This window comes from Pelodiscus sinensis, chromosome 17 (genome assembly GCF_052426305.1).
Source record: "Pelodiscus sinensis isolate ZL-2025 chromosome 17, ASM5242630v1, whole genome shotgun sequence".
Classification (NCBI taxonomy): domain Eukaryota; kingdom Metazoa; phylum Chordata; order Testudines; family Trionychidae; genus Pelodiscus; species Pelodiscus sinensis.
The window spans coordinates 14,966,475-14,992,936 of NC_143068.1; the positions used below are offsets into that span (position 1 = coordinate 14,966,475).

The 26,462-nt window shown below is 45.2% G+C and overlaps 1 protein-coding gene across 1 annotated transcript in view; it reads left to right on the plus strand.

The window, feature by feature from the left end:
• The first annotated feature begins 6,701 nt into the window (after window positions 1-6,701).
• Window positions 6,702-26,462, plus strand: part of LOC102443503 (piezo-type mechanosensitive ion channel component 2-like) — an 85,960-nt gene continuing 66,199 nt past the window's right edge. Inside the window, exons 1-12 of the mRNA XM_089769811.1 lie at window positions 6,702-6,927; window positions 8,130-8,172; window positions 10,009-10,201; window positions 11,390-11,591; window positions 12,389-12,602; window positions 13,663-13,825; window positions 15,275-15,367; window positions 18,289-18,453; window positions 20,287-20,550; window positions 21,580-21,685; window positions 22,178-22,359; window positions 24,329-24,477. Coding sequence (XP_089625937.1) covers window positions 6,702-6,927; window positions 8,130-8,172; window positions 10,009-10,201; window positions 11,390-11,591; window positions 12,389-12,602; window positions 13,663-13,825; window positions 15,275-15,367; window positions 18,289-18,453; window positions 20,287-20,550; window positions 21,580-21,685; window positions 22,178-22,359; window positions 24,329-24,477 — 2,000 coding nt within the window. The remainder of the gene's footprint in view (window positions 6,928-8,129; window positions 8,173-10,008; window positions 10,202-11,389; window positions 11,592-12,388; window positions 12,603-13,662; window positions 13,826-15,274; window positions 15,368-18,288; window positions 18,454-20,286; window positions 20,551-21,579; window positions 21,686-22,177; window positions 22,360-24,328; window positions 24,478-26,462) is intronic.

Sequence of the window (26,462 nt, forward strand, 5' to 3'; positions counted from 1 at the left end):
TATGCTGTGTCCACCACCGCCCATGCCACCTTCCCAACTCTGGCGGATCATCCGGAGAAAGCGAACTCATGAAGACCTATTGTGGGACCAGAGGGTCTGTCTTCAGTTCCTCATCTGGAGGCATGACCAGGAGCACGAGGAGCAGGCCATCGACTGGGAGGAGTGCCGGGCTGACCAGGAGCAGTGGAAGGCAATGTGGGACCAGCTGGCGCAACAGCATGAGGCCATGTGCTCCTCCATAACCTTTGTGATGGAAGGGATGGCCATGTGCACGGAGCAGGCCACCTGCCGTCTCCCCGCCCCCGCATCCCCAACTTCACTCACTCGTCCTCCTGGCTTCTCCTCCTAGCCCCCAGGGGCCTCTGGTAGGGTTGCCAGGTGTCCGGTATTTGCGTACTCTGTCCGGTAAAAAAAAAAAATCAGAAAATACCAGACACGTGCAATGTCCGGTATTTTCTGATTTTTCCGGCTGCGCACCAAATTGAAGCCTGGCGTGGGTGGGGGAGCGGCTGGGAGTCCCAGCTGGGAGGCGGGGCCACAATTGCTGTTGGGACCCCTCAATTGGTTGAGTGTGAGAAGAGGTGGAAGCCTCCTCCTCTCTCGTGCATCACCAGGAGCCTACGCAGGACAGGCAGCAAGTGCCCGGGTCAGTCCCATTCCCCACCGGCCAAATTGCTAATCCCCCCCCCTTTTCCAGCCGGCCGGTTCTCCCCCACTTCCCCTCCTGATCTTCCCCGGCCACCCCCCCTGCACCTCTCCAGCTCTGTTTCCCCTCCTGCCCATTCCTCTTCTTTTTCTCCCCCGGCCCATGCTGCTCCGCCTTCCTTCCGGCCCCTCCCGCTGCATCTCCCCCATCAGCTGTGCTTCCCACTCCCTCTTCCTCCTGGCCTCCCCCACCCCACCCCAACCCCTACCAGCTCTTCTTCCTGCTCCCCCTTCCTCCTGCCCCCCCGCTGTACCTTCCCCGCCCCCCACCAGCTCTTCTTCCCACTCCCCCTTCCTCCCGGCCAGCCCCGCCCCCTTCCGGCTGGTCCCCCCCCGATATCCCACGGCCACCCCCATTCCACCTGCCCCCCCAAATGTGTCCAGGTTTTTTTTTAAATGATTACCTGGTAACCCCTAGCAGTGATCCAGGTTCTCAGAGGTTTTTTTTTTTGCTCAACAACTTTGGTCCCCCCCCCCCTCCTTTTTTTCCCCCTGCAACAAAATTTTTTCCTGGTAGGTTTTTTTTTTTGGGGGGGGGGGTATTCAGTATTTTTCTTTCAGCCATCTGGCAACCCTAGCCGCTGGGGCCCCCAAACATGAGGTGGTGGGACTTCACAGGCAGCCAAAGCCTCCTGAGCTACCCAAGGCAGGTGCCAGTCCCAACCCCATTCCTGAGCTCCCTTCTCCCTGCCTCCTCTCTCCCCCTTTCCAGATTCTTTCCCCAATCCCTTCCCTGTTATATATCCCCCAAATAAAAAACAACAACCCAGAGTAGTATTTTCTAAACTCTGCACAGGAGGGGAGAGGGGGAAGAGGGGCCAGGGGAAGGGAGGGCTGAGGGAGGAAAGGCACACAAGGGCAATGCAGGAACCCCTTCTGGAGATGCTTGGGGAAGAGTCTCACAGGTGCCTTGGCTGAAACTCTCCCTCACGACCTCCCGGATGAACACAGTGACAAATAAATTCTGCATGTGAAACTGCAGTGGATTTTAAGCCTCCTGAACAATGGTTTGTGAGATAATTAACCCTTTATTTACTGCACATATGCCCATGACCGAAGTTAGGATCCAGGGACCAAATACAGGTTGGACCTCGCTGGTCCGGCACCCTCTGGACCTGACTGGTCCCTAACAAGGGGATTTGCTGGCCCTGGGGAGGTCCCCCCTGTCCTGGCCTGTGCTACCATTGGGTTAGGGCTTCAGCCTGCCCCCGCTGCTGCCTCAGCCCCCCAGGGGGCTCTCTAGATGTCGCCAGCCCCACAGCTGGAGCTCTGCAAACAAGGCAGAGCTCAGTAGGTGCCTGGCTCCACGGTCGGGTCTGGAGCTGGGGCTCTACAGCTGGGGACAGAGCTTCACGGCCGCTCCTGGGGACAGAGCTCCCCGCTGTGCCGCCTGTCCCCTCCCTCCACTGGATTGCTGGTGGCCCCTACTGCTCACCTGCTCTGCTGCCAGACCTCCCTGTTCCTGGACTCTGTGGTCCAGGAACAGCCGTGGTCCATTGCTGGACCACAAATGTTGCCCGACCAGAGGGCCCCAGTTAAGGGAGGTACAACCTGTACTATCTTGCTGAAAGCACTAGGGCTTAATTTCTGCCCAAAGATCTGATCCAATGGTCATTGAAATCAGTGGCAAGACTCGCACTGATTTTAATGGGCATTGGATCAGGTTCCAAGTGAGTTGCTTATGTTCCCAATGTCTAGAAATGTCCAGGCTCAAAGAAAAGTGTTACAGTGTTGCAACAACTAATATTGCCATTTACACGTCTTTTTAAACAAACTGGTGATTGCTTTACGGAAAAAGCTATGTGCTGGACTTTAAGACATTTGGGATGTGTCTCTACACAACACCCTTACCTCGAAATATTCAATACATAATTGGTTGTAGTTGGCTTGTAATCCAGGGTGAAACTTTCAATGGCTACTGGGAACTCATCAGGAAAAAGAAATAAACACATAAACCTTCTACTCTATTTGGGGGGGGAGGGGTTGGGAAAAAAATAATGCTTACAGTTTAGAGGATAGTTCTATTCTGACAACTTATTAGGACCAGAACACAACAAGCAAGGAGACTTTGGAAAGAAAGATCAATGTAGATCTGACATCCAAGTGTAAAATTACTTGTTCAGCACTAAAGAGAAAAAGGCTGGATTAAAGTGGGAAAGAAAGAAAGAAGGAATCAATAGTTCCCATCTCAAAGAAAATGAGGATTACTGGACAAGTACCTGATGTTAGTCTTCTGGTTGCTGTAACAATTTCTTACTCGGAAATCGATTGCCTTGCTGATCACATTTTTAATGCTTTTTGTAATGTTTGGGGTTTACATTTAAAAAGGACCAACAGAAAAGGGATGGAAATCAGTAAAGGCTCACTGTAAGGTCATCCTCTTTCTCAGGCAACATAAGCCACCAGAGCTGAACCAGGGTTATGAATGCCTCCCAGTTCCCTACAACACCCTGAAGAGAAAAGATCATGGTGAATAATTTAGCCTGTGGGCTGCTTTTCAGATTAGTTTTGCCATTTTCCTTGATAGCAGGTAAGAACATTTCTATTTCCATTTAAAAAGTAAAGTATCAAGATTGTACAAAATGTAGTAAAATTTACCTTTGATGTAAGACCGGGGAGGAAACTGGTAAATTAATTTAAAATTCAACCAAAAAATAGGACTAAAAGAAAGCAGTTTTAACAAGTTGGTTTTAGAAAACAGTATTTGGCTCCAATTTGAACAAGAGATATTTTATAAAATACAATTGTAATGCATTAGATTAGAATACTAGTCAGACATTTATGTATAATGTTGGATTATTAATTTATAGGAGATGGAAAACACAATATTTTCCTGTACCTTCTATTCAAGTGCTATGATGCTAAGTAATACACAAGTATATGTGTTAGGAGGACGTGTTGTAAGATGGTCTCTCCTCCAAAACAACTTCCTGATGGATAATACTTTTAGAGAAATTTCTTTTGCAATGTGAAATAACTATCAAAAATATTATAGTCCCTATTTCAGGGGCAACTGTTTTGCTCAATTGATAGGTCTGCTTATTTAGTGAAGCTCTGCTTAGTGTATTCTTCTAATGAAGGCCCTGATTATAAAATGTGAATTGATAAAATTGGGTATATTATTATAATTTAATGTATCCCATTTATAATGTAATTTATCCTGCTGAGACCTTATTGTTTTTGTACAGCTTCTCTAGCTCTTAAATTTTAATCTTATAACATGGAGAAATATTTTCTTTCATTGTTCTACTCTATTACCTGTAGTCAGTTTCATATAAAGGTTCTCAATTTGGGTAGCTTTCACTTTATGGCATGAGGCAAATCTGCTATCCTAAGTTCATATTTTTTTCTTGTGGTTTGATTTATTACAGCTGTACATTTTTATTTTGAAGAACACTTTGTATTTCATATACTCAGTAAAACTTTACAGTTACAAAGAGAGAGACTACATTTAGGAAATTTAGCCTACAGCAGTGCAAGTTTATATTAGGGTTAACTGATTATAAAAATACATTAGCTAAAGATTATTTGCAGCTTTGTCCTATATCCTCTCTAAGCAAACAATCCTTGAAACTACAGGTCTGCAACTACATTACAGTTTTTACATTTACTGCATATAACATTTGGCTTGATTGAGTGTTTCTTTGTATAGTTTATAATCTAAGTTCCTTTTCCAAATACAATGCTTTTTTGCATTGCAAAGCTGGCCAATTTTTTGTTGTCTTTTAAATTGGTAATATTAGTTTTATAGCTGATTAAATGAGGTGTATATTTTTAATGGTTTGCATGTGTAATTGAAAGTTTACTTGAAATAAAGGGTTGGGGTCAATATAGATTTTGAAGTGTAGTGGTCCATTCCCAAACACTTTAATAAAACAAGGGTCCTTTGGATTTCAGTGCAAGCTCTTATAAGTAGTAAATGATTTTACCTGTCAGAGGGGGTATGTGGGAATAGTTTAAGCAAATATCGAAGTCAAGCATGTTTCAAGTGCATTTCTCCTCAATGCAATAATGAAAAATCTTAGAAATTGCTAGCCAAAGAAAAAATTTCATCCAAACTACACCCAACTCTATATTCACAACCACTTACTCATCCATATTCCCTTCCTACATGCCACTACAGCATATTCCCTGCCCATACAAACCTATTCCCACCCACACTTTATACATCCAATTACCTTATGATTAATTCTTTATCCTAATAAATATATATATTTATCCTAATAATATATATATGATCCTACAGACAGGTTGAACCTCTATGGCAGGAGTGGGGAACCTAAGGCTTGCAGGCTGGATGCAGCCCCTGGCATGTCTGGATCTGGCCCCTGAGGCTCGGGGTTCCCCCCCACCTACAGCATTAGGGAACCTATGCTGATGCTCCAGCCCCACACTGTCTCCCCATGGGCCTGGAGCAAAATCTACTAGGCTGGGCCCCCCTGGTGTATGCCAGGGGAATGTGGGGAGTGTCTTTCTCCTCAGTTGGGGGCTGCTTCCACGAGGGTTTTATTTTTGGTGAGGGTTTTTTCTCTTTTTGGTTCTCACTTGTGTGCGGCCCCCCACTGATTTTTCTGTGGGTCAGTGGCTCCCAACCCAAAAAATGTTCCCCACCCCTACTCTGTGGTGTAGGACTAGACCACGGATATTGCAGGACAGAGGGCCCCAGCCACAGAGGCTGTTCATGGCTGGCAGCCTGTGGGGCCAGTGGCGAGGAAGCAGTGAGCCCCACGAGCCAGGGCATGGAGCCATGCCGCAGACAGAGTGAGACTGGCCCAAGAAAAGCCATGCCAGGTGGGGGCAGGGAGCCCTGCTGGACAGGGGCATGGAGCTCTGCTGTGGCTGGAGTGAGGCAGGCTGAGGCACAGAGCCTCACCAGCCAGAGCTGGGTGGTGGCCCAGAGGGGAGCCTGTCTGGGGGCAGGGAGCCCCGCTGGCCAAAGTGGGGGCGACAGCTCATAGAGGAGCTCCACCAGAGGGCCGCAGTTAGGAGGAGAGCACTCTGGGTATGTCTACACTACCACCCTAGTTCGAACTAGCGGGGTAATGTAGGCATACCGCACTTGCAAATGAAGCCCGGGATTTGAATTTCCCGGGCTTCATTTGCATACGCCGGCCGGCGCCATTTTTAAATGCCGGCTTGTTCGAACCCTGTGCCGCGCGGCTACACGCGGCACGGGCTAGATAGTTCGAACTAGCAAGCCATTCCACACTATCTGTACGCCTCATTTATTTTAGAAAAAAAATAAAAAAAAATCGGCAGTCTAGATGCAGATCTGTTGAAAATAAACCCTTTTTTGACAAACCCTGTATTTCTCAAAAAATGAGGTTTACAGGATCTGTCAAAAAAGAGTTTATTTTCGATAAATCTGCGTCTAGAATGCCATTTTTTTCGGAAAAAGCTCCGTTTTGAAAAAAAGCGGCGGTCATGTTTATGCTAATGAAGTGTGCGATATTTAAATCCCTGCTTCATTAGCAATTTTGATGTGCCTAATCTACATCTCTGTTGACAGAGAGGTGTAGTCTAGACACACCCTGAGTCTTTAATGTATTCATCTTCATATTACTCCTGCTAGGTAAGGCAATGTTATTATCCCCATTGTACAAATGAGGAATTAAAGTAGATACTAAGTGACTTGCTCAGGGTCACACAGGAAGTCTGTGGCAGAGAAGGGAGCTACTGACTCCAAGGCTAGTATGCTAGCCACTTGAACAGCTTCTCCAAGGCTAGTATGCTAGCCACTTGAACAGTGTTTGTCTCTTTACGCTGTAAGCATGTTAGGAATGGGAGCATAGCTTGCTATATGGGCAGAGCACCTAGGATACTGTGGAACCATTACAATAGTAATAAAGAAGAAAAATGAATCTGAAAATGATTAACTGAAGAAATAACAAGGGGTAAACAATAAAATCAAAGCAGCAAGAGCCAGAGCAAAGTAGCAGAAAACCAAGTCCTGGCCCCTACACCAAAGAGTGGAGTTATTTTAAAAGTTAGAGCGAATGAGTGAGATCTTTGAAATAAAATATCCAAATTCCTCTACTGATCCAGTGTTAATGACATCAACGTATATCATCTGGAACAAAAAGGAAGCCTATGTCTCAGCTAAAGTCACATTTGATTATTTCACAGCAATATCATTCAGATACAATGGGTTGTCTGTGGCTTATCTCATCTTTCTACTGCTTATTCCACTATTTCCCAAGCCTACAGCTGACACAATGAAAGGTAGGTGGCCGCCTTCAAGTTCTAGACTATCAACATTGTGTTAAACCAAATTAAGTTAACTGAATAAATAGACTCTACCTTGTTGAATTCCATAGAGGACTTCTACAATTTATATTGTGCTACGCTCTTATTTACTTCCTTTATCTGATGTTTAAAGAATGTAGCTACTGTTACACATCTTTGCTATTTGTTAGTCTGGGGGCTGGCCCTGCTCACTTGTCCTGGGCTGGCAGATGTTTGGACTTTCTGTGGGTGGAATTTCTTTTGTCCACAGTGCAATTGGGAAGAGTAGGGAGCTGTTGCTCCATGCAATATACCCCTCTGATTTTGTCTGTTGGCTCTCAGGGGAGGGACCTTGGCTTGTCACCTGTTTTGTAGGACACTTGGTGCGCTATCATAACAAAGCCAACACTTTATTTTTCAGGAGGCACACAGCAGTTGTTTAGAGTGATCAATTACACCAGCTTCACTTTTCTTGCGACCCAAGTGGCATTTCAGATTGTTTTCTACTATCTGCCATCTAATGGTAAATTCGATTTTCATCGCAATAATTTATCCTGTGGTAGGAATTCATCTTTGGGAGCAGAATGCCATCATTAGAGATGGTTCTGTGTCCAATTACCCCTGAGCTATAAACATTTTGATTGAACCCAACTTCTCATTTAATTGCATTTCTACTCTAGGCAGAAACAAACCCTGGGTCCAAACATTGTAGCCCATTGCTCCTGAAGCTGCCCCTCTATAAAGCCTTTATTCAGAATGCATTTATACATGTATGTTCAGTACTGAAATCCCACCATTGCTAGTCCCCTTAGGAATCTTAGCCCGTATGCTTTGCATGTGCAAATGAAACATTTTGCTTATGCAGATAATGCAGGCATACTCTATGGAAGTCTTTTGAAACTCTTTAAACCCAAAATAGATTATATCCTGTCACCCCACTTCTGTTGCAGTATAGTGACCCACGTCAATGAATCTTGTTTTGGGGCATTATGTTGCCCTCAGTTAAAACAATAGCAAGAGCGCTCCCTATATTATTGGTCTGCATGTTATATAGTACTTCCACAGTTGTTTAAAGTTTACCTTCCAGAAGGATGCAGGCAGGAAAATGAGAAAAGCCTATAGATGAAAATGAAGGTTTGAGTTTGAGAACATTAGGGAATCTCAGTTTATAAACAGGCCTCTTTGTTCTTTTCAACCAGACTACAGATGGGAGGACTTGCTTGGTCATTTTGGAATTCTCAGGTAGGATACTAGTTGCATGTCTTGTCTTTAAATATAGACACTGAAAATTTAATGCTGAATAAAAACATCAGAGATTTGTTTAGCTCTGTAAGAAAGTGCCACATACATGATCACACCAGATATTTCAGGGAGTTACATTAATTTCATAAGCTACCTGAGCACATCTTGAAGGGAAGACAAATCTTTCGGTCACAGACAATCTCTATCACGTTTGTGGAGTACCTAGCACTCAGAGGACCTGACTGGAGCCTCTAGGCCCTATTGTATTGTAATTGAAAATAAGAGCAATACAAGTTGCACTTCTATACACTGGGACTCTGGTGTGGAAACATCATGGTCCAGCAGGACCATGGATGTTCCAGGATCAGAGAGCTCTGGCATCTTGCTAGGAGTGTGGGGGTCCGGGAGTCTGGTGTGATGCAGGGGACAGGGGGCTGAGAGCCCAGCACAATACCGGGGGGGAAAGGGAGCCTGACACATGACCCAGCTGGGCTGTCCAGGGGAGCCTGGGAGCCTAGCACCCAGCATGGGGGAGGGGTACTAGGAAGGCCAGCATGTGGCCTGGCTGGGCTGCTGGAGGAACTAGGAAGCCCAGTGGGGTGGCAGGGCAGGGGTGGGGCCAGCAGTGTGGGGGGGGAGGGGCGAGAGGGGCAAGAAATGACCTCCCTCGTCCGGCAAAATCCCTCATCCAAGACCAGTGAGGTCCTGAGGATACCGGACCAAGGAGATCCAATATGTATCTATTTTCATGGTTGATTTAGTAAGTATGGACAATTAAATATATATTTTGCTGTTACAGATGGGATTGTCTGTTAGCACACAGCAACACTATTTCGAAAAAATTTAGTCCGCATCTACACAGCAGGCAGTTATTTCGAAATAGTGTCAAAATACTGTCAAGCTGGAGGACTTCTTACTCCGACTCCTGTAACCCTCTTGGTACAAGGAATAAGGGAAGTTGGAGAGGAAGAGTACTCTGTTTTGAAAAAAGTGCTCTGTAGATGCTCCCTGTTTCGAAATAAGTTATTCAACGGATGTAGCTCAATTCACCTAGGTTATTTTGAGTTAAGCCCTGCAGTGTAGACACACCCTTAATATTGGAGCTCTCTCTCCCCTCTTTTTTTTCTTATGTGAAAGATCTGTAAAAAACTTATCCTGTTGGGATAAAGGAAAAAAATCCATTTAAATTTTTTGTACTGACGTCTCCACTCTACCAGGCTTGCCAGTTCTTTCAGTTTGCTCTGAAAAAAAATAAGACTACAAATTCATAGCCATTTGAACCAGAGATGCTGACTAAATGCACTTGAAACACATCACTAGAGCTGGTAATTCTGACAAAGTGTACAAAAGCTGATTGTTCAGTGACCTGTTGCCTTTGTATTTAAAAGTAACCATTTATTGATTTTTGTTGAGTATCATCAATTATTAATGTTGCAACTGTTATAAACTATGTTAGTTTGCTCATAAAGGGTTTTATTATATTCTGCTAATAAAGGATTAAGAGATTTAAAGATTATATTTCTTCATTTCAGCAGATGTTCAAAGTCACTTGTGGAGAAAAAAAAAAAAGACAGCTTAAAAATTTTGCTCAGTATCTGAGTGCAATGTTGCCTGCTATTTAATACTGTGTTCTCTGCCGCTAAATACCAAAACTATAAATAAGCAAATTGCAATAGGAAAACCAAGCGCACTGCATTCTTATGTCCTTTTACTAATGCATAGATACATTTCTGGGATTCGTTTTCTGGTTAATTATTAAAACAAAACTGGGAAAAGTCAGGCTGCCATCTTTAAGCACTAGCTTTATGCTTCACGTGTCCGCTTTTCACTCTGCAGGCTCAGCAAAATTGATGCTGGAAATATCATCCGCCTACTGGCTCCTGATATTGGAATGTTTTTCACTGGATTCATGGTTAGAAGGCTTTGTAAAAAACAGTTGAAACCTCCCATTTCCAAAATGCAGCTTCCTTCTGAAGATCAGGAGCAGGCGGAGGAAGAGGATGGTGAGGAGGACGAGGAGGAGGAGGTGGTATGTTCAGCATCCTCTTATGTGAATTAAGACTTTAATAGGCCAACTCATTGGACATTTTCAGATGGGGCAAAAAAGAATTGGGCTGTGTATGGGGAAGCCACGTGGGCACTGGGTTACATTCACACTAGATGTGCTCATGCTCACAGAAACAACGTGAGATGACTGCCTTGTAATGGGACCGCTATGCAGAGAACTAAAGAAACAATTCCACTCTCTCAGCCAGCGGAGTGAGCCCTGTCTTATGTACACAGACATGAGATTTGTTTTCTCCCTATTCATAACTGTCTGCTTAGCTTGATACGATCACAGGAACAAGGGTTCACACCTCGGACGGTAGGTTTTCAGTGAAGTATTTGAGGACTCAAATGTGCCATAGCTATTATTTTTCCAGTAGGATTTTGTGACTAATTCTGCACTACAGCATATCCATGCTGTTGACCCATATCATCTACAACTGAGATGATATAGGTCAACAGTGCGCCCTTGTAGCCAAGAAGGCTAATGGCATATTGGGGTGCATTAGGAGGAGCATTGCCAGCAGATCTAGAGAGGTGATTATTCCCCTTTATTCAGCACTGGTGAAGCCACATCTGGAGTACTGCATCCAGTTCTGGGCCTCCCATTACAGAAAGGATGTGGACGCGTTGGAGAGAGTCTAGCAGAATGCAACAAAAATTATTAGGGGTCTGGGACTTCCGAGGAGAAGCTGAGGGATTTGGGTTTATTTAGTCTACAGAAGAGAAAGTGAGGGAGGATTTGACAGCAGCCTTTAACTATCTGAAGGGAGGGTCCAAAGAAGATGGAGAAAAGCTGTTCTCAATGGTGACAGATGACAGACTGAGGAACAATGGTCTCAAGTTGCAGTGGGGACAGTCCAGGTTGGATATTAGGAAAATGTATTTCACTAGGAGGGTGGTGAAGCACTGGGATGGGTTACGTAGGGAGGTGGTGGAATCTCCATCCCTAGGGGTTTTTAAGTCCTGGCTTGACAAAGCCTTGGCTGGGATGATTTATTTGGGATTGGTCCTGCTTTTAGCAGGGGGCTAGACTTGATGACCTCCTGGGATCTCTTCCAACCCTAACCTTATGATTCTATGATGGCGCGTTCAAGGAGTTTCGGCTCTGTCTGGTAGCAACTTGGTTTTCATGCTCCCTTCCTGCTTAGAGTCTTTCTTGTTTCTACAGGACAATGAAACAGAAGCAGGAGACAGTGAGGAAGAAGAGACCGACTATTTTTCTGAAGAGGATTTGGGAAAAGAGGCAGGTGACCAAAACCCAGGGTTCATTCAGAAAATCACTGCATTCCTAGCAGGCTTGAAAATCATATTTGAAGCCATCCTGACCAGCGCTGGAAAGGTGGTAGCCACTCTTCTATTAGGCTTAGCAGGTAAGAATGTTAAAGCAGGAGGTTAAAAGGAGCAGGAGGGCTAACAGACTAACAGGGCAAGGTTGGGGGGAGAGGGCAGCTCTGCACTCCCTGAAGGGGTGAGATCCTCAGGAAAAAGGGGCAGGAATGGGGGTGGTTAGCCCTCAGTGCCACTCGGACTGCACTCCCTACCCCTGCCCTCAGTGCTGCCTGAGTCACAGGGGCCTAGCGCAGTTGCTCTCTTTCAGGCCTGCTGGGTGTGTGTGTGTGTGTATGGAGGGTAGGTGTGTGAAGAAGGAAGAGTCTACATCCCATACACAATGAATGAAAAACTTGGCATCCAGATAGATGCAATTTTCTTCATTGCCCAACTGTTCTTGTTTGTTATTTGCTGTTGCCCAATGACTTTTTTCTTTGTCTTGTGCACTGTTGTGTTGTTGTCAGCCTTTATCCTCACAGGTTATTGCTGCAAAATTGCAATCACATATGGGGCAGCATTTCCCTTTCAGAGTTGCAAGGAGACCTTTTCACACCTACTCTGATCTCCTACCATGAGAGATTAGAGAAGGGAATTTCTCTGCAATGGGCTCACTAAAACCTGGGAAGGCCTCTCTTTCTTTTCTAGCTCATTAAAATGATTGAAGGGGTTACTGGAGACTCTGTTCTTCTTGCTTCATTTTTCATCAATGATGCTTCCACAGTGGCTTCTCGTACTCATTGTGGTCACTGTCCTTCAATTGAGGAGCCACTTTGGTCTCACCTGTGTATCCTGCTTGCTGTGAAATAAAAGCCCTTTCATGGACTATTTTCCCCCCTAGGTATAATTTTGCCTTCTGTGACTTCTGCTGTCTACTTTTTCACCTTCCTGGGCTTGTGCTCCTGGTGGGCTTGTCATCGTCCCATTACCTTGGCCACCTTCAGCAGCTTGTGCGTGATGATGGCTATATTCAGTGCAGGTCACCTTGTGGCCCTATACCTGTACCAGCTGCCGTACTTTCAGGACTTGGTTCCTCCTGATGACATTTATGCCAGGTAAAGACGTCAAGTTTCGTACAGGAAAGGATAGGGTTAATACTTAAATACACCAGTCTAAAGGCAGGATTGAAATATATACAAATGATCCTAAGTAGACTCATCTGCTCCATCATTAAGTGATTTTTAAGACCAGGTTAGAAAAACATCTGTCAGGGATGATCTAGATGATGCTTGGTCCTGCTGTGAGGGCAGGGGACTGGACTTGATGACCTCTCAAGGTCCTTTCCAGTTCCAGTATTGTATGATTCTATGACCCATTGAAGCAGTATGAAAACAATTAACATATCAGAGAGGTAGCCGTGTTAGTCTGGATCTGCAAAAGCAACAAGGAGTCCTGTGGCACCTTAGGATCCCTGTGGCAAAAGCGACAAGGAGTCCTGTAGCACATGCGTCTGATGAAGTGGGTCTTTGCCCACGAAAGCTTATGCTCCAATACATCTGTTAGTCTATAAGGCACCACAGGACTCGAAATAACATATCAGTATTTCCTAAGAAGAAAGTTCTAGAGGGAACATTTTTGCTTTTAAGCTTTTAGGACTGCCATTACTTTGCTGTTGCCTTGTATCTTTTATATGAGAAGTTCATGGAAATTCATGGAAACATTATTTAAGCCACAAGTCTTCTATGTTTTATCATAATCTCCATTTCATAAATGGAGACAATGAGGCTAAATAATTCCCTCACAATCACACAGGAAAATCGAGGCAGGAGAATAGAATGAAATCCAGAGATATTCTGGCCCACATAAAATCAATAGGATTTTTGCTATTGTTTTCAATGGGCCAGGAGTTTACCCGAGGAATCATGCCCACTCGCCTTCTCTAAGTACCAGGCCACATTCAGGAATTTGTCCTGGTTTCTTTATTAAGTACTCTGAGTTGCAAATAAATAACATTTGCCAGAACAAGAAAAATGAGGTTGATCATTGAGCTCTGATTTTTAGGAGTAGTTAGTGGTATTTGACACTATTCTTAAAATGCTCAATATAAAAAGAGAAATAGTAAAAATTATAGAAGACAAGCAGTGCTAACACGGTCTCTAATTTTTCTTTCTCCAGGCTCCTGGGGATGGTGGCACTCATCAAGCCAAACGCCACAGAAATCTGGAAGCTACAGATTCATTCTGGATTAAGCTGGCCTGTGTTTTTAAATCCTCTTTTGCTGCTTGTATTATATTATTCACTGGTCATGTTGCTACAAGAGTGGGCTCTAATTCATAAGGTAATGCCTGGGTCAAAATGCAGAGTGGACAAGCCTGATCACAAACGTTGCCATAGTTAAATATAGCCACTTTCAGGAGAGAAATGAAGAAACCAAAAATCTGTATCCCTACACATGGTTTCTCCATTTTCCTCTTGGAATTTATGAGGGAGGCCTGGAAGAAAGTTATTTAAATATTCATCCCTCTTGTCCTGTGCACTACACAAATGTGAAAATGGGCTGTGTCTGTTGTTCCTGTTCCACCCTGGATCATGTACAGTAGACTTCCGATAATCTGGCACTCTTGGGACCCAGGTGGTGCCGGATTATCAGAAATGCCGGACTATCAGGAGGTACTCTGGCAGGGGCGGGTCTCGAAGGAGAAGCGGAGGAGGGGGTGGGGGTGTGCCAAACCCTCCCTCCTGCTGCAGGGAGGCAGAGCCTGTGAGCCGAAGAGGAGAGGCGGTGACAGGCAGGCAGCCGCATTTAGGACGTTCTGGTCAGTTACAGTCACTCCGGCTGGATCCACAGCCGACACGCAGTTAATGTAATTTTCCTCTCTACTGCCGGGAGGAGGGGGGGCAGGGGAAGGTAGGGGTCGGTGGGAGAGGGGGAGAGAGAGGAGGAGGGGGCGAGGGTGTGCCAAAGCAGCCGCATTCAGGACGTTCTGGTCAGTTACAGTCACTCCGGCTGGATCCACAGCCGACACGCAGTTAATGTAATTTTCCTCTCTACTGCCGGGAGGAGGGGGGGCAGGGGAAGGTAGGGGTCGGTGGGAGAGGGGGAGAGAGAGGAGGAGGGGGCGAGGGTGTGCCAAAGCAGCCGCATTCAGGACGTTCTGGTCAGTTACAGTCACTCCGGCTGGATCCACAGCCGACACGCAGTTAATGTAATTTTCCTCTTTACTGCCGGGAGGAGGGGGGCAGGGGAAGGTAGGGGTTGGTGGGAGAGGGGGAGGGAGAGGGAGAGGACTCTCCCACCGACCCCTACCTTCCCCTGCCTCCCCCCCTCCCGGCAGTGGAGAGGAAAATTACATTAACTGTGTGTCGGCTGTGGATCCAGCCGGAGTGACTGTAACTGACCAGAACGTCCTGAATGCGGCTGCTTTGGCACACCCTCACCCCCTCCTGCTGCCCCTCTCCCTCTCCCACCGACCCCTACCTTCCCCTGGTCCCCCCCCCCCGGCAGTAGAGAGGAAAGTTACATTAACTGCGTGTTGGCTGTGGATCCAGCCGCAGTTAATCAATTACTCTAACAACTTGAAGCAGCTGCTGGAGCACTTCTGGGTTGCAGTTGGTGCTGGACCATCAGGCGTACCGGACCACTGGATGCCGGACCACCGGAGTTTTACTGTACATGGAATAATTATACGGGTGATGGCCAGTAAAAGTGCAGTAACTATTGCACTGGATGGTATATAGTTGGGTCCAGTTGTGCAACATCTGTGTATTGCAATTCTTTAATTCCCAGGAATGCAAAGAGGACATCCACTCACCACCAGAAGAGCAGAGTGAATTGGAGATGGACTCCGTGCTCTGGATGGCAAAGAATGAGAAGAAAATGGTAATGGCTCTCTTAAGAAGGTTCCTGCAACTCTTACAGGGGATAGTAGCGGTTCAGAATAGGACCATCATTTGGGTTTTGTGTGAAAGGCCAACATTTTCAGAAGTGAATGTCTTAAGGTAGGCCCTTAAATCTAGAATTAGGCACCTAAAAATGTGGCTGGATTTATAAAGACTACCGAGTACCTAAGAGCTCCCAAAGATTCCACATTCCTTGGAATCACTCCACTTTGTTGTTTTCTTGGTGCATTCTGGAAACCAGCAGTGACACTGACAAGGCTAGCTGCATCTCTGTCCCCTTTCTGGTCTCTGAGTATGCTCCCTCAGGTAACAGGCTTCGTGCCTTTACCCACCTCTGCATCATCATCAACCACCATGGGCTCAATGCCGATTGGTGTCTGATGCCTCCCTCCCTCACTATTTCCTTCCATCTTCCCTGTCCAGTGCGGAGTGGCTTCATTTCTGTAGACGAGCTCCGCACCAATCTACTATATCATCTACCCATTCTCTGTGGAGTCTGACTCTCTTATTCAGACCATCCATTATGCTGAATACCAGAGTCTTAACTTTTTGCTCATCATTCGTTCTGCAGATATGCCCGAGTAGCTGTAACTTCCATTGCATAACCTTCTGCAGTAGGCTCTTTTTTGGCTGTATCTTCCTATATAATTCCTCGTTGGTGACCTTCTGCATCCATCCTATTCTCAGGATCTTTCTATAGCAACTCCTCTCAAACGCCAATATCCTTCTCTTCGAATCTTTCATTATCACCCATGTCTCACATCCTTACAACATGCTGCTAAATGCACACGTTTTCAAGACGTTCAGCTTCGTTCCTAAGCTAATCGCTTTACTTTTCCAGATCTTATCCATCACCTTCAAACTCACTCTTGCTTTCACCATTCTAGTCACTATTTCCTTCTTACAGTCTAGATCATACGTCATGTTGCTCCTCAAATGTGAGCTTCTCTATGTGCTCTAGTTCAATCCCATCTACACTGATCTTCCTTCCTATTTCCTTACCAGTCTTTGTTTTATCAATATTCATAATCAGTCCATTCCACTTCCCCTCCTCATTTAGCACCTGCACTGTTCTCGCTAGCTTCTCTTCATCTTCCTCGATAATAAGTATATCATCCACGAACCTCAAGTTTTTAATTCTAATCCCGTGTGCCAATATCCCTTCTACCTCTTCCTTGATCTTGTCTATCACTCTCTCTAGGTGCATGATGAAGATACTCAGAGATATTGGATCTCCTTGTCTCATACTTCTACTTGTTCTAAACCAACTTCCCAACTCTCCGCACATTCTCACCGCTGCCTCCGCATGATAATTCTTCCACTCTTAGACTGGACCCTGGAATACAGAACCCTATGTATCAACTGAGCATAAACCATTATATGAATTCTGACTGAGTTTGGGTCCCTAGAGTTCTTCCCTTTGGGAGTCTAGATGGTGGTGAGCACTGCTAAGACAGTTTTCAGAAAACCCTGTATTATTTAACAGTAGGAACAAAGGATGCTATCCAGTCCGCATGTATCACTTACCTAAAAGCTTACCATCCCCCGATGTAATCTATGCAGGTGTTTTTTCTTCATATACCCCCCCATGCCTTCATCTTAGTTTGTTTCTTCCAAACGGCCTCCCACTTTCAACCTCCTATGTTTGCAGGTTTTCCCCATCCTCAGATGTTTGCTATGAAGTGGCTTATCTTGAGCTTTGCTTTCCCTTCCTGCATGCTCTCCTCCTGCCAGTCCCCAGTTAGTACCAAAACAATACAATAAAAATCCCAATAGGTAGGCCAATGTACAGTAATCATCAGTTACTGCGCAGCTCCGGATCTGTTACACCAGTATCCTAGACTAAGGCACGGCACAATGTCTGTCAAAAAGTGAGGCAGGGGACAAGATTCTATTTCCCTTTCTAGGTGACTTATTTTCCAAATGGAACCTGTCAGGACATGCCCCTTTTACAGTGTGAACATAGCACTAGCTGTGAAGCGTCTGCAGATACCAGTGAAGGACACCATGCTCCTGCATCAGGTACTGTGTATTTGAGAGGGATGTTTGCATGACTAAGCATGACACTCAAACCACAATGTGTAGTAGGCATCTAACATCTTGGAAAGCAGGCAACAGAAACAAAAAATTGGTTTTGCATTTGTCATACACATGCAGGTCTGCCAACCAGGTGGGGGCGGGATATAGAGGACAACTATTCTGGGACCCAGTGATTCAAAAGGGCCCAAGGCTCCTGGCTTCTTGCTACTGTGGTAGTGGCTAGAGACCCAGGCCCTTTAAATTTATGTTGGAGTCCCGAGTCATAATGGATGCAGTTTGGGTGGTACTTGATGCAGTTTGGGTGGTATTGAGGGCTGGCTGCTCTGGCCCCACCCCTTCTGCCTGGGGCCCCGCCCTTCTGGGAGCTCAGAGCCAGGGCTCCCCAGATATTGCCCAGGGGCCCGGGATTCTGTTGTACACATGGGTCCCTCTGTACATTTTTCCGATAGACATTACACAGGCTCTTTCTATGGCTGGTTCTGTCGGTGACATCTTGGAAAACAAGCTAATTTTTGAATGTGGAATGCTGCATTCTTGGCAGGTGAGGCCAAGACGTCTTGTGCATTATATGGTACCTGCAGCAAGGCAAAAGCTGCAGGTAAATGAGCCTGAATTACAGGGAGTTATATTTGCACATGTAAAGCAAGAATTTCTCTCCAGCTATTTAACATTGATTATTTAGGGGATATATTTTCTATATGGGATCTATGAGGTATGGTCAACTCCTTCCAAAGCTCAAGGGGGTATGCACACAATTCCCTTAAGTGCAGTCACAAAACAACCTCCCCCTCCAAGACAAGACTTCTGAAGGATACAGAATTCCATCAATTCTCAATGTAAGGGTTTAGCTGTGTACTACAGACTCTTCAATCATCTTCACCTGTATTTGTACACTTTACATTTCTTCCAGAAGAGAACACCTCCCCTGAAAACACAGACGGTGATGAGACTGGGACCAGCAGTATGGCAGTACTGGGGCAGTTCATTATGAATCAAAGTTATGTCAGTGCACTGATTGCCATGATGGTAAGATATGGAGTTAATGGGAGTCTGTATATTTGTGTCATTTTCTGGTTTCCATGAGCCTTCCTAAAGAGTTTGTTGTTACATGGAATATGTTAATTGGTGTGGGGAGGAAAACATCGTATGGTGACATAGTGTGCCCTTGTAGCCAAGAAGGCTAATGGCATATTAGGCTGCATAAGTTCTGGGCCCCCCACTACAAAAAGGATGTGGACGCATTGGAGAGGGTCCAGTGGAGGGCAACCAAAATGATTAGGGGGCTGGAGCATATGACTTATGAGGAGAGGCTGAGGGAGTTGGGTCTGTTTAGTCTGTAGAAGCGAAGAGTGGGGGGGATTTGATAGCAGCCTTCAACTTCCTGAAGGGAGGTTCCAAAGAGAATGGAGAGAGGCTGTTCACAGTAGTGACAGATGGCAGAACAAGGAGCAATGGTCTCAAGTTGTGGTGGGAGAGGTCCAGGTTGGATATTAGGAAAAACTATTTCACTAGGAGGGTAGTGAAGTACTGGAATGGGTTACCTAGGGAAGTAGTGGAGTCTCCATCCCTAGAGGTGTTTAAGTCTTGGCTTGACAAAGCCCTGGCCAGGTTGATTTAGTTGGGATTGGTCCTGCCTAGAGCAGGGGGCTGGACTTGATGACCTTCTGAGGTCTCTTCCAGCTCTATGGTTCTATGATTCTATGACTCAAAGCCTTGTAAGAATCAGGTATTCACTGCTTTCTTCTAGGGCAAGAACAATGAGGAGTCTTGTGGTTTGTTAAAATCTAACACATTTATTTGGGCATAAGCTTTCATGGGCAGGAGCCCACTTTGTCAGATGCTCCAGTCGCAAACGCTTATGCCCAAATATATGTTAGTCTTTAAGGTGATACAGGACTCCTCGTTTTTGCCGAAACAGACTAACACAGCTACCCCTCTGAAACTTCTACGGCCATGCTTCATATTCTGCACAACAGCCATGAAGTCAAACTAAATTCTGCACATATTGTATATAGGGAATGTGTCGTAGAATCAGGACTGGTGAATAGATCAGCAGTGCCCATTGCAGAGTAAAATGTTAGTAAGGACTAATACAGCAATGACTGGATTTTGATCTCTTTCATCAATGTAAAGCAGGAGCGAGTTCACTTTTAGAGCAACCTTTGAGAATATTCTCCCCTTGACATTGCAATGAAGAACACTAACAGAAAAAGCATATCTAGTGATAAGAAATCCTATCCAGATTTTGCAATGGGTAGTGCACTTGGTTCTAAATTATCAGCTAATCTCACACTGGCCTATAGTTTTGTGACCACTTTTGCACAGATGGGAGCATGTACCTGTGTTATGCACAGAGAGCCTAGATGGTGTAAATCAGGCTGTTGGTTGGTCAGCTGCTTGATAGATGGAAATGAAACAAAAATCTATTCACTTGGCCATAGTCAGGTACCTGTGCTGAAGTGGAGTGTAAAGGTAAAAACTGAGGCCAGGTCTGCACTAGGGGAGAAAGTTGACCTAAGATACACATCTCTAGCTATGTGAATAGTGTAGCTGTAGTTGATGTATTTTAGATTGAATTTCCACGGTGTCCCCGCTGCGAGAGGTCATTAGAAAAAACTTTCCCATTAATTCCTCACAACTTGACGTAATACTGAAGTTGATGGGTGTGTGATCAGCAGTTAATTTAGCGGGTCCTTACTAGGCCTGCTAAATCAAACCTGGGGAGATTGATTTCCATGGCATCACTCTCCTGGTAATTAGAGCTCTGAAGCTGATAATATGACTCTTTCTTTTCAGCTGATTTTGGCTTCATTAAGATTTAAACAGCAGCATTTTTCACTTAGACGTATCTGTTTTCAGGTTTGGAGCATCACCCATAACAGCTGGCTGACTTTTGTTCTGCTGATTTGGTCTTGTATCATTTGGATGGTTCGTGACCGGCGTCGTTATGCCATGTGTAGCTCTCCATTCCTTGCCATCTATGGGACTATCCTGGTGATCCTCAATTTCTTCGTAGGGTTCAATATTTCACAAGAAGAGCTGTTTCCTGAAATTCCAACATCCGTGCTCACTGACTTTGATTTAGCACCATACTCTTTGCCTTGCGTGCATCTTGGTGCTAAGGTACAGATTTAGTGTTTTCTCATTTAATTGCAAAAATAAAGGAAAGAATCAAGAAAATATAGATTTGTAAATTATACCTCCTATTTTGGGAAAAAAATTAGAGGGCATGATCAGAGACCAAATGAGAGAGACTCTCAGCCTGGGTAGAAAGAGACACAACAGATTTATGTAGTTTGGTCATCATGTACTTATCACACCCAATTCATTTCTTTGAAAGAATGGCAACAAGAGCAGAGAGGCATGATGAAGGAGGCTTAATTTGCTTAGACTTCCAGGAACCTTTTGATTCAGCTCAGGTTACCAAGAGATGGGCCTGAGTCACAAAATTTAGAACCAGATGTATATCTGAAGTTGCTGAAAGGTTCAGGATGTTCAGATTCAGGGTTTGGGCTCAGTGCACTATATGGATTGAGGCCAGCTGCAAAATTCAGATCCGGGTCTAGAATCTCCCAGGCTACATCTTCACAAAATGGAAGATTGATGTTTCTGTGATTGATCTTCTGGAGTTTGATTTAGCAAGTCTTAACTAGACTCGCTAAATTGAACTGAGAGGGCACCTCCGCTAGTGGCCGGTATTCCTGCTTGCGCTAGGAATAAGGGAATCCAAAGGGACTATTTGCAGTCACACTAGACACATTTTGCCTTCTGCCTAAGCCAAAATTATTAAGTTGACAATAAATAAACCAGCACTTTCACTAAAATGGTTTGTTTGCAAATGATTATTCTCAGTTTGTACTGAAGTAGTGCCTGGGGTCAGCCCCTCTGTGCTAGGTGCTATACAAACATCTAATAAAAGTTGTGGTTCCTAAAACCTTGCAACCTAAACTCTGCACCTTATGTATAATTTAAATTTTAAACATATATAAAATCTAAGCCCTTGACCAGTTTTTTTTATATAATATGCTATTATTTTTCCACCTCATTTGGACAGAGAATTACAAATCTATATTCCCAGGGAGAGGAGTTATTTGCCTTTTTATGTGGGTTCTTTCCATAAAAAAGTAAACCACATTTGTGGCTTAATTGCAGATCTTTTATGCATTCACATTCTGGCTATTGCTAAGGCAGCATATGATCAAAAGACATATGGAGGAGAAGCAAGAAACTCTCACTGAAGTGACAGTGGATGAGAATGGTAAGAAAAAGTAACACTGATACATCAGACTACCTAATACTCCATCTATCTCTTGTGATTCCAATTCTCCATCACCATGGCACCTATAAATTGCCATTATACAGGATACCCAATCCCACAATGTATTAGGCCATTTAACAGGAAAGCTTACGGCCAGTAAGCTATTGCTATCTCATTACTATATTAGCAATTTATTCCTATATTATTTATTTGTCTTACTTTTGCATTTAAGAGTCCGTGTCATGGGCCAGGATCCCATTGTACAGCCCCTAGCGCAAACACAGAACAAAAAGACTGTCCCTGCCCCTAAAATCTAAGTATATGACATAGTTGCAATCTATGTCTGTGACATAGTTTAACATGGGACATTAAACACATTAGGATAGATTTTTGAAAGCCTAGGAATTTTGAATAATAATAAAATTAGAGTGTTACAATTACCGTGCACATCCTAGTATCACACCTGACCAATCTGCATTGTTTTTATTACAGAAAAGGAAGTTGCACACAGTCCTCTGGTGGAAATCTTTGGCTCTCTGATAAAAGGAATGCTGGTGAAATATTGGATCTATTTCTGCGCTGCCATGTTTTTCATTGTCAGTTTCAATGGCAAAGTAGTGGTCTACAAAATTCTGTACATTGTGCTTTTTCTGTTCTGTGTCACTTTATATCAGGTAAGCAATTTAGACTGTTCACACTCTTCATGTTGTTTCCTACTGGGCAGATTCACAGCTGGGGCAAATTGCCAAAACGTCACTGATTTCACTGCAGCAATGACAATTTGCACCAGCTACAGATTTTTTTTTAAGGGAACATTTTTCGAACAACATGATCCGTATCTGCAATAACACGATTTCCCCTACCAGCTAGGGGTCACTGGCAGCTGTGTGGGGCTTCCCCTGCCTCCCTGCAAAGTGGCAGAGGTTCGCCGCTCACCGTGCCGTTCCCCAGTGACCCCTTCTGGCTGGATGCCTCACGTCCAGCAAGGAGGGGTCGCTGGGGAATGGCACTGCAAATGGCGAACTTCTGCTCTTTGCAGGGGGCAGGGGAAGCCCCGCGCAGCTGCAGGCGACTGGCCAGCTGGGGAAACCCAGCCGTCGGCTGTAAACAGGGGGCGGAGGAGAGGGAATGAAGCATCCCCAGAGGGGGTTGCCGGGGAATGGCGCGGTGAGCAACGAACCTCCAGAGGGGGAAGCCCCACGCAGCTGCCGGCTACCAGCCAGCTGGGGAAACCCAGTCGGGGAAACCCAGCCGCTGGCTGCAAGTGGGGGGCGGAGGCGAGGGAGCGAGGCATCCAGCCAGAGGGGGTCACCGGGGAATGGCGCAGCGAGTGGCAAACCTCTGCTGCTTTGCAAGGAGGCAGGGGAAGTCCCACGCAGCTGCCAGTGACTGGCCACCTGGAGAAACCCAGCCGTTGCCTGCAAGCCCCCTCCCCTGTCTTCCCTTCCCTTCTCCAAAGCCACACACCTTCCCTCCCTGCTATAACCCAGTTCCCTTTCTCCCCCAACCTTATGTCCCGGTCCCAGCTGCTAACAAGTGCAGGGTGGAGCTACGAGCGCACGTGCACTTGAAACACAACCCCCACCTTTTCCATTCTTTTCAATGGGAAAATTGACCTCGCATAACACGTTTTCACTTAGCACGATCATTTTCTGAAATGTACCTACCGTGTTAAATGAGGAATTACTGTATTGTGTCCAGTTCTGGGCACCACATTTGAAGAAAGATGTGGAGAAATTGGAGAGGGTCCAGAGAAGAGCAACAAAAGTGATTAAAGGTCTAGAAAACATGAGCTATGGGACAAGGCTGAAGGAATTGGGCTTGTTTAGTTTGGAAAAGAGAAGACAGAGAGGACATGATAGTGGTTTTCAAGTATCTAAAAGGGTGTCACAGGAAAGACGGGGGAAAATTGTTCTATTTGGCTCCTGATGATAGGACAAGAAACAATGGGCTTGAGCTGCAGCAAGGGAGGTTTAAGTTGGACATTAGGAAAAACTTCCTAATTGTCAGGGTGGTTAAACACTGGAATAAATTGCTTAGGGAGGTTGTGGACTCTCCATCTCTGGGGCTATTTCAGAGCAAGTTAGACATATATCTATCAGGGATGAGCTAGCTCATGTGGTGGGATAGATAGAGGCCATTTAAGGCAAAAATTTGTCAGGGATGGTACTTAGTCTTGCTGTGAAGGCAGGGAACTGGTCTCAATGACCTTCAAGGTTCCTTCCAGTTCTAGAAGATAGGCAATCTCCATTAATTTAATTTAGATGCTTCATCCTGCCACAAGGGGAGGGGACTGGACTTGACTTATCAAGGTTCCTTCCAGTTCTAATATTGTATACTTTATGCTTAGTCTAGGAAACTTCTCATGTGATATAGCTACCATTCAATTTGAATGGAAGTGGCTGTCTCAAGTAGAATGAAGTATCTAAGGTGCTCATTTTGTTGGGAAACCATTCAGGTGAGAACAGCAATTAGAATGAATTTAGAGAAAGAAAGATTTGTGCTCTCTCTCTCTCTTTCTCTCACACACACACACACAAGTTCCAAACTCATCAATAGCGCTGTGTTTGGCATTGTGTACAGTAGGGGGTATTTGACGTACATGCTGTCAGTGGATCTAACCTGAGATGCATTTGGTTTCAGGTTCACTATGAATGGTGGAGACTAATTCTGAAGTATTTTTGGCACACTGTTGTCTCCTATTCAATGGTGGTCCTCATTGCTGTGTATGCCTACCAGTTTAAAACCATTTCTGGGTTCTTGATCCGGAACTTGGGACTCTCAGAGGAAGGGTAAGGTCTCTAATTATATATTTTTTTAAATGAAAAAAAAAATCCTCCTGGAAATACTATTTCATTTGTTTTATCTAAGAATTGATTATTTATGTGCATTATGGCAGCACTTTGAGGCATCAAACCTAGGTTAGGATTTACTGTGCTAGGTAGTGTACACACATAGCAAGCACAGTCCCTGTCTCAGGCTATGTCTACACTGCCCCTCCCTTGCGGAAAAACATACGCAAATGAGGCTAAGCGTGGAATATTGCCATGCCTCATTTGCATATTTAATGAGGCTCTGTTTTTGTGCAAGAGGCTTTTGCCTACACAGCTCCTTTTTGCGTGAAAGCCCCCTCTTGCTTAAAAGCCGTTCTTCCTAATTTTTTTCCAGAAGAACGACTCTTGCACAAGAGGGGGGTTTTGTGCAAAAAGGAGCTGTGTAGCTGGCTCCTTTTTGCGCAAAAGCCTTTTGTGCAAAAATGGAGCCTCATTAATTATGCAAATGAGGCGCGGCAATATTGCACACTTCACCTCACTTGCATATGTTTTTCCACAAGGGAGAGGCAGTGTAGACATAACCTCAATGACCTTACAATTTAATAGACAGGACAAAGATTACAGACCAGCCTGTGAGATGCTCACTCACCCTGAATAGTGCAGTATCCTAACTAATGCTTTGACATCCATGGAACTTTGCCATTGAGAATCTGGCACTGAGGATCTGAAAAAGGTGTGGACATTTTAGCCCTTTAGCCAAACTTAAAAGGCCAATCCTTGCAGGATATCCAATGTCCCAAGAAAACAATTGGTCAGCCGGGCTGCAAGAGTTCATTATATATACTGCCTCCTCATTGGGTTCCTCCACCCAGGCACTTCCTTTCTAGAGGCTGATGTACAAGGGAAGAGGGTTCAAAATACATAGCCCCCGAGTGAATCCCTCATTGCTTGATCACAGGCTCCCTCAGCTGAAATGAGGAATGGGGGGGATTCCTTCTTTTCCTTTCTCCCTTCCTCCCCTACAGTAGGAAGACACAACCCTGGTCACTTCACCCAGGAAAAGGAAACTCTAAATAAAGACCCAGATAATCTTGGGCAAAGGAGATTTTTTTCTTTACCCAGCCCCTATCCCTGTTTCTCAGATACCTTTGCTCATTTCCTAGGCCTGTCCTGAAGAAATCCACCAGGAGCTACCACTCTTCTCAAAACCTCTCTGGGATGAGGGACAAAAAGGTTTATAAACCAGGTTCTCTTTCCCATCATGCTCTGCTGCCCAGCAGGCCTGTTTTTAAAGGGCTCATTCGCACTGTTATAATAATCACCCATTTAATCATAATTCTCACCCCATCACTCCTTTATAGCATAATTCAATTACAACCTCCCTCTCTCACATCCCATTCCATCCCCCCTCCCAACAGCCTGATTCCAAAGCCTTTGGTAAGACACTCTGAGTTCAGCAGGCTTTGGATCAGGGCCTAAATTACGGGTGGGCAAGAGGTGGCTAGCGGGCTGAATCCAGCCCACCACACCGCTGGATCCAGCGTTCGGCCACTTCACTAGGTTCCTTACTACACAGCAGCTGCAGCCGCTTTAGACAGCTGGCTGCTAATTGCTCTGGACACTGGTGAGGGAAGGAGAGACTTCGCACACTGTCCCTGCCCCTTAACAAAATCCCTCACCTTCCATTGGCCAGTTTCCGGCTAGTAGGAGCTGAGCAATTTTGCTGAAGGCTGGGGCAGTGAAGGAAGCTTCCTCCTTCCCCTCTTCCATGTGCTGGAGCAGAGCCACATGGAGCAGTCATGCTCCCTGCCTGTATGTAGGCCTATCTCAGGTTCCTGCAGGACTGCTGGCTGGGAGCCACCTACTTAAGCGCCTCCCAGCCACAGAATGCCTCTGGCACCCCACTAGCTCTCTCTTTGTAACTTCCTACCCCAGGCTACCACCCTCTCCTGCCCCAGGTCACCACCCAAACCCTCTGTACTTCCTCTCCCCACCTCCTCCAA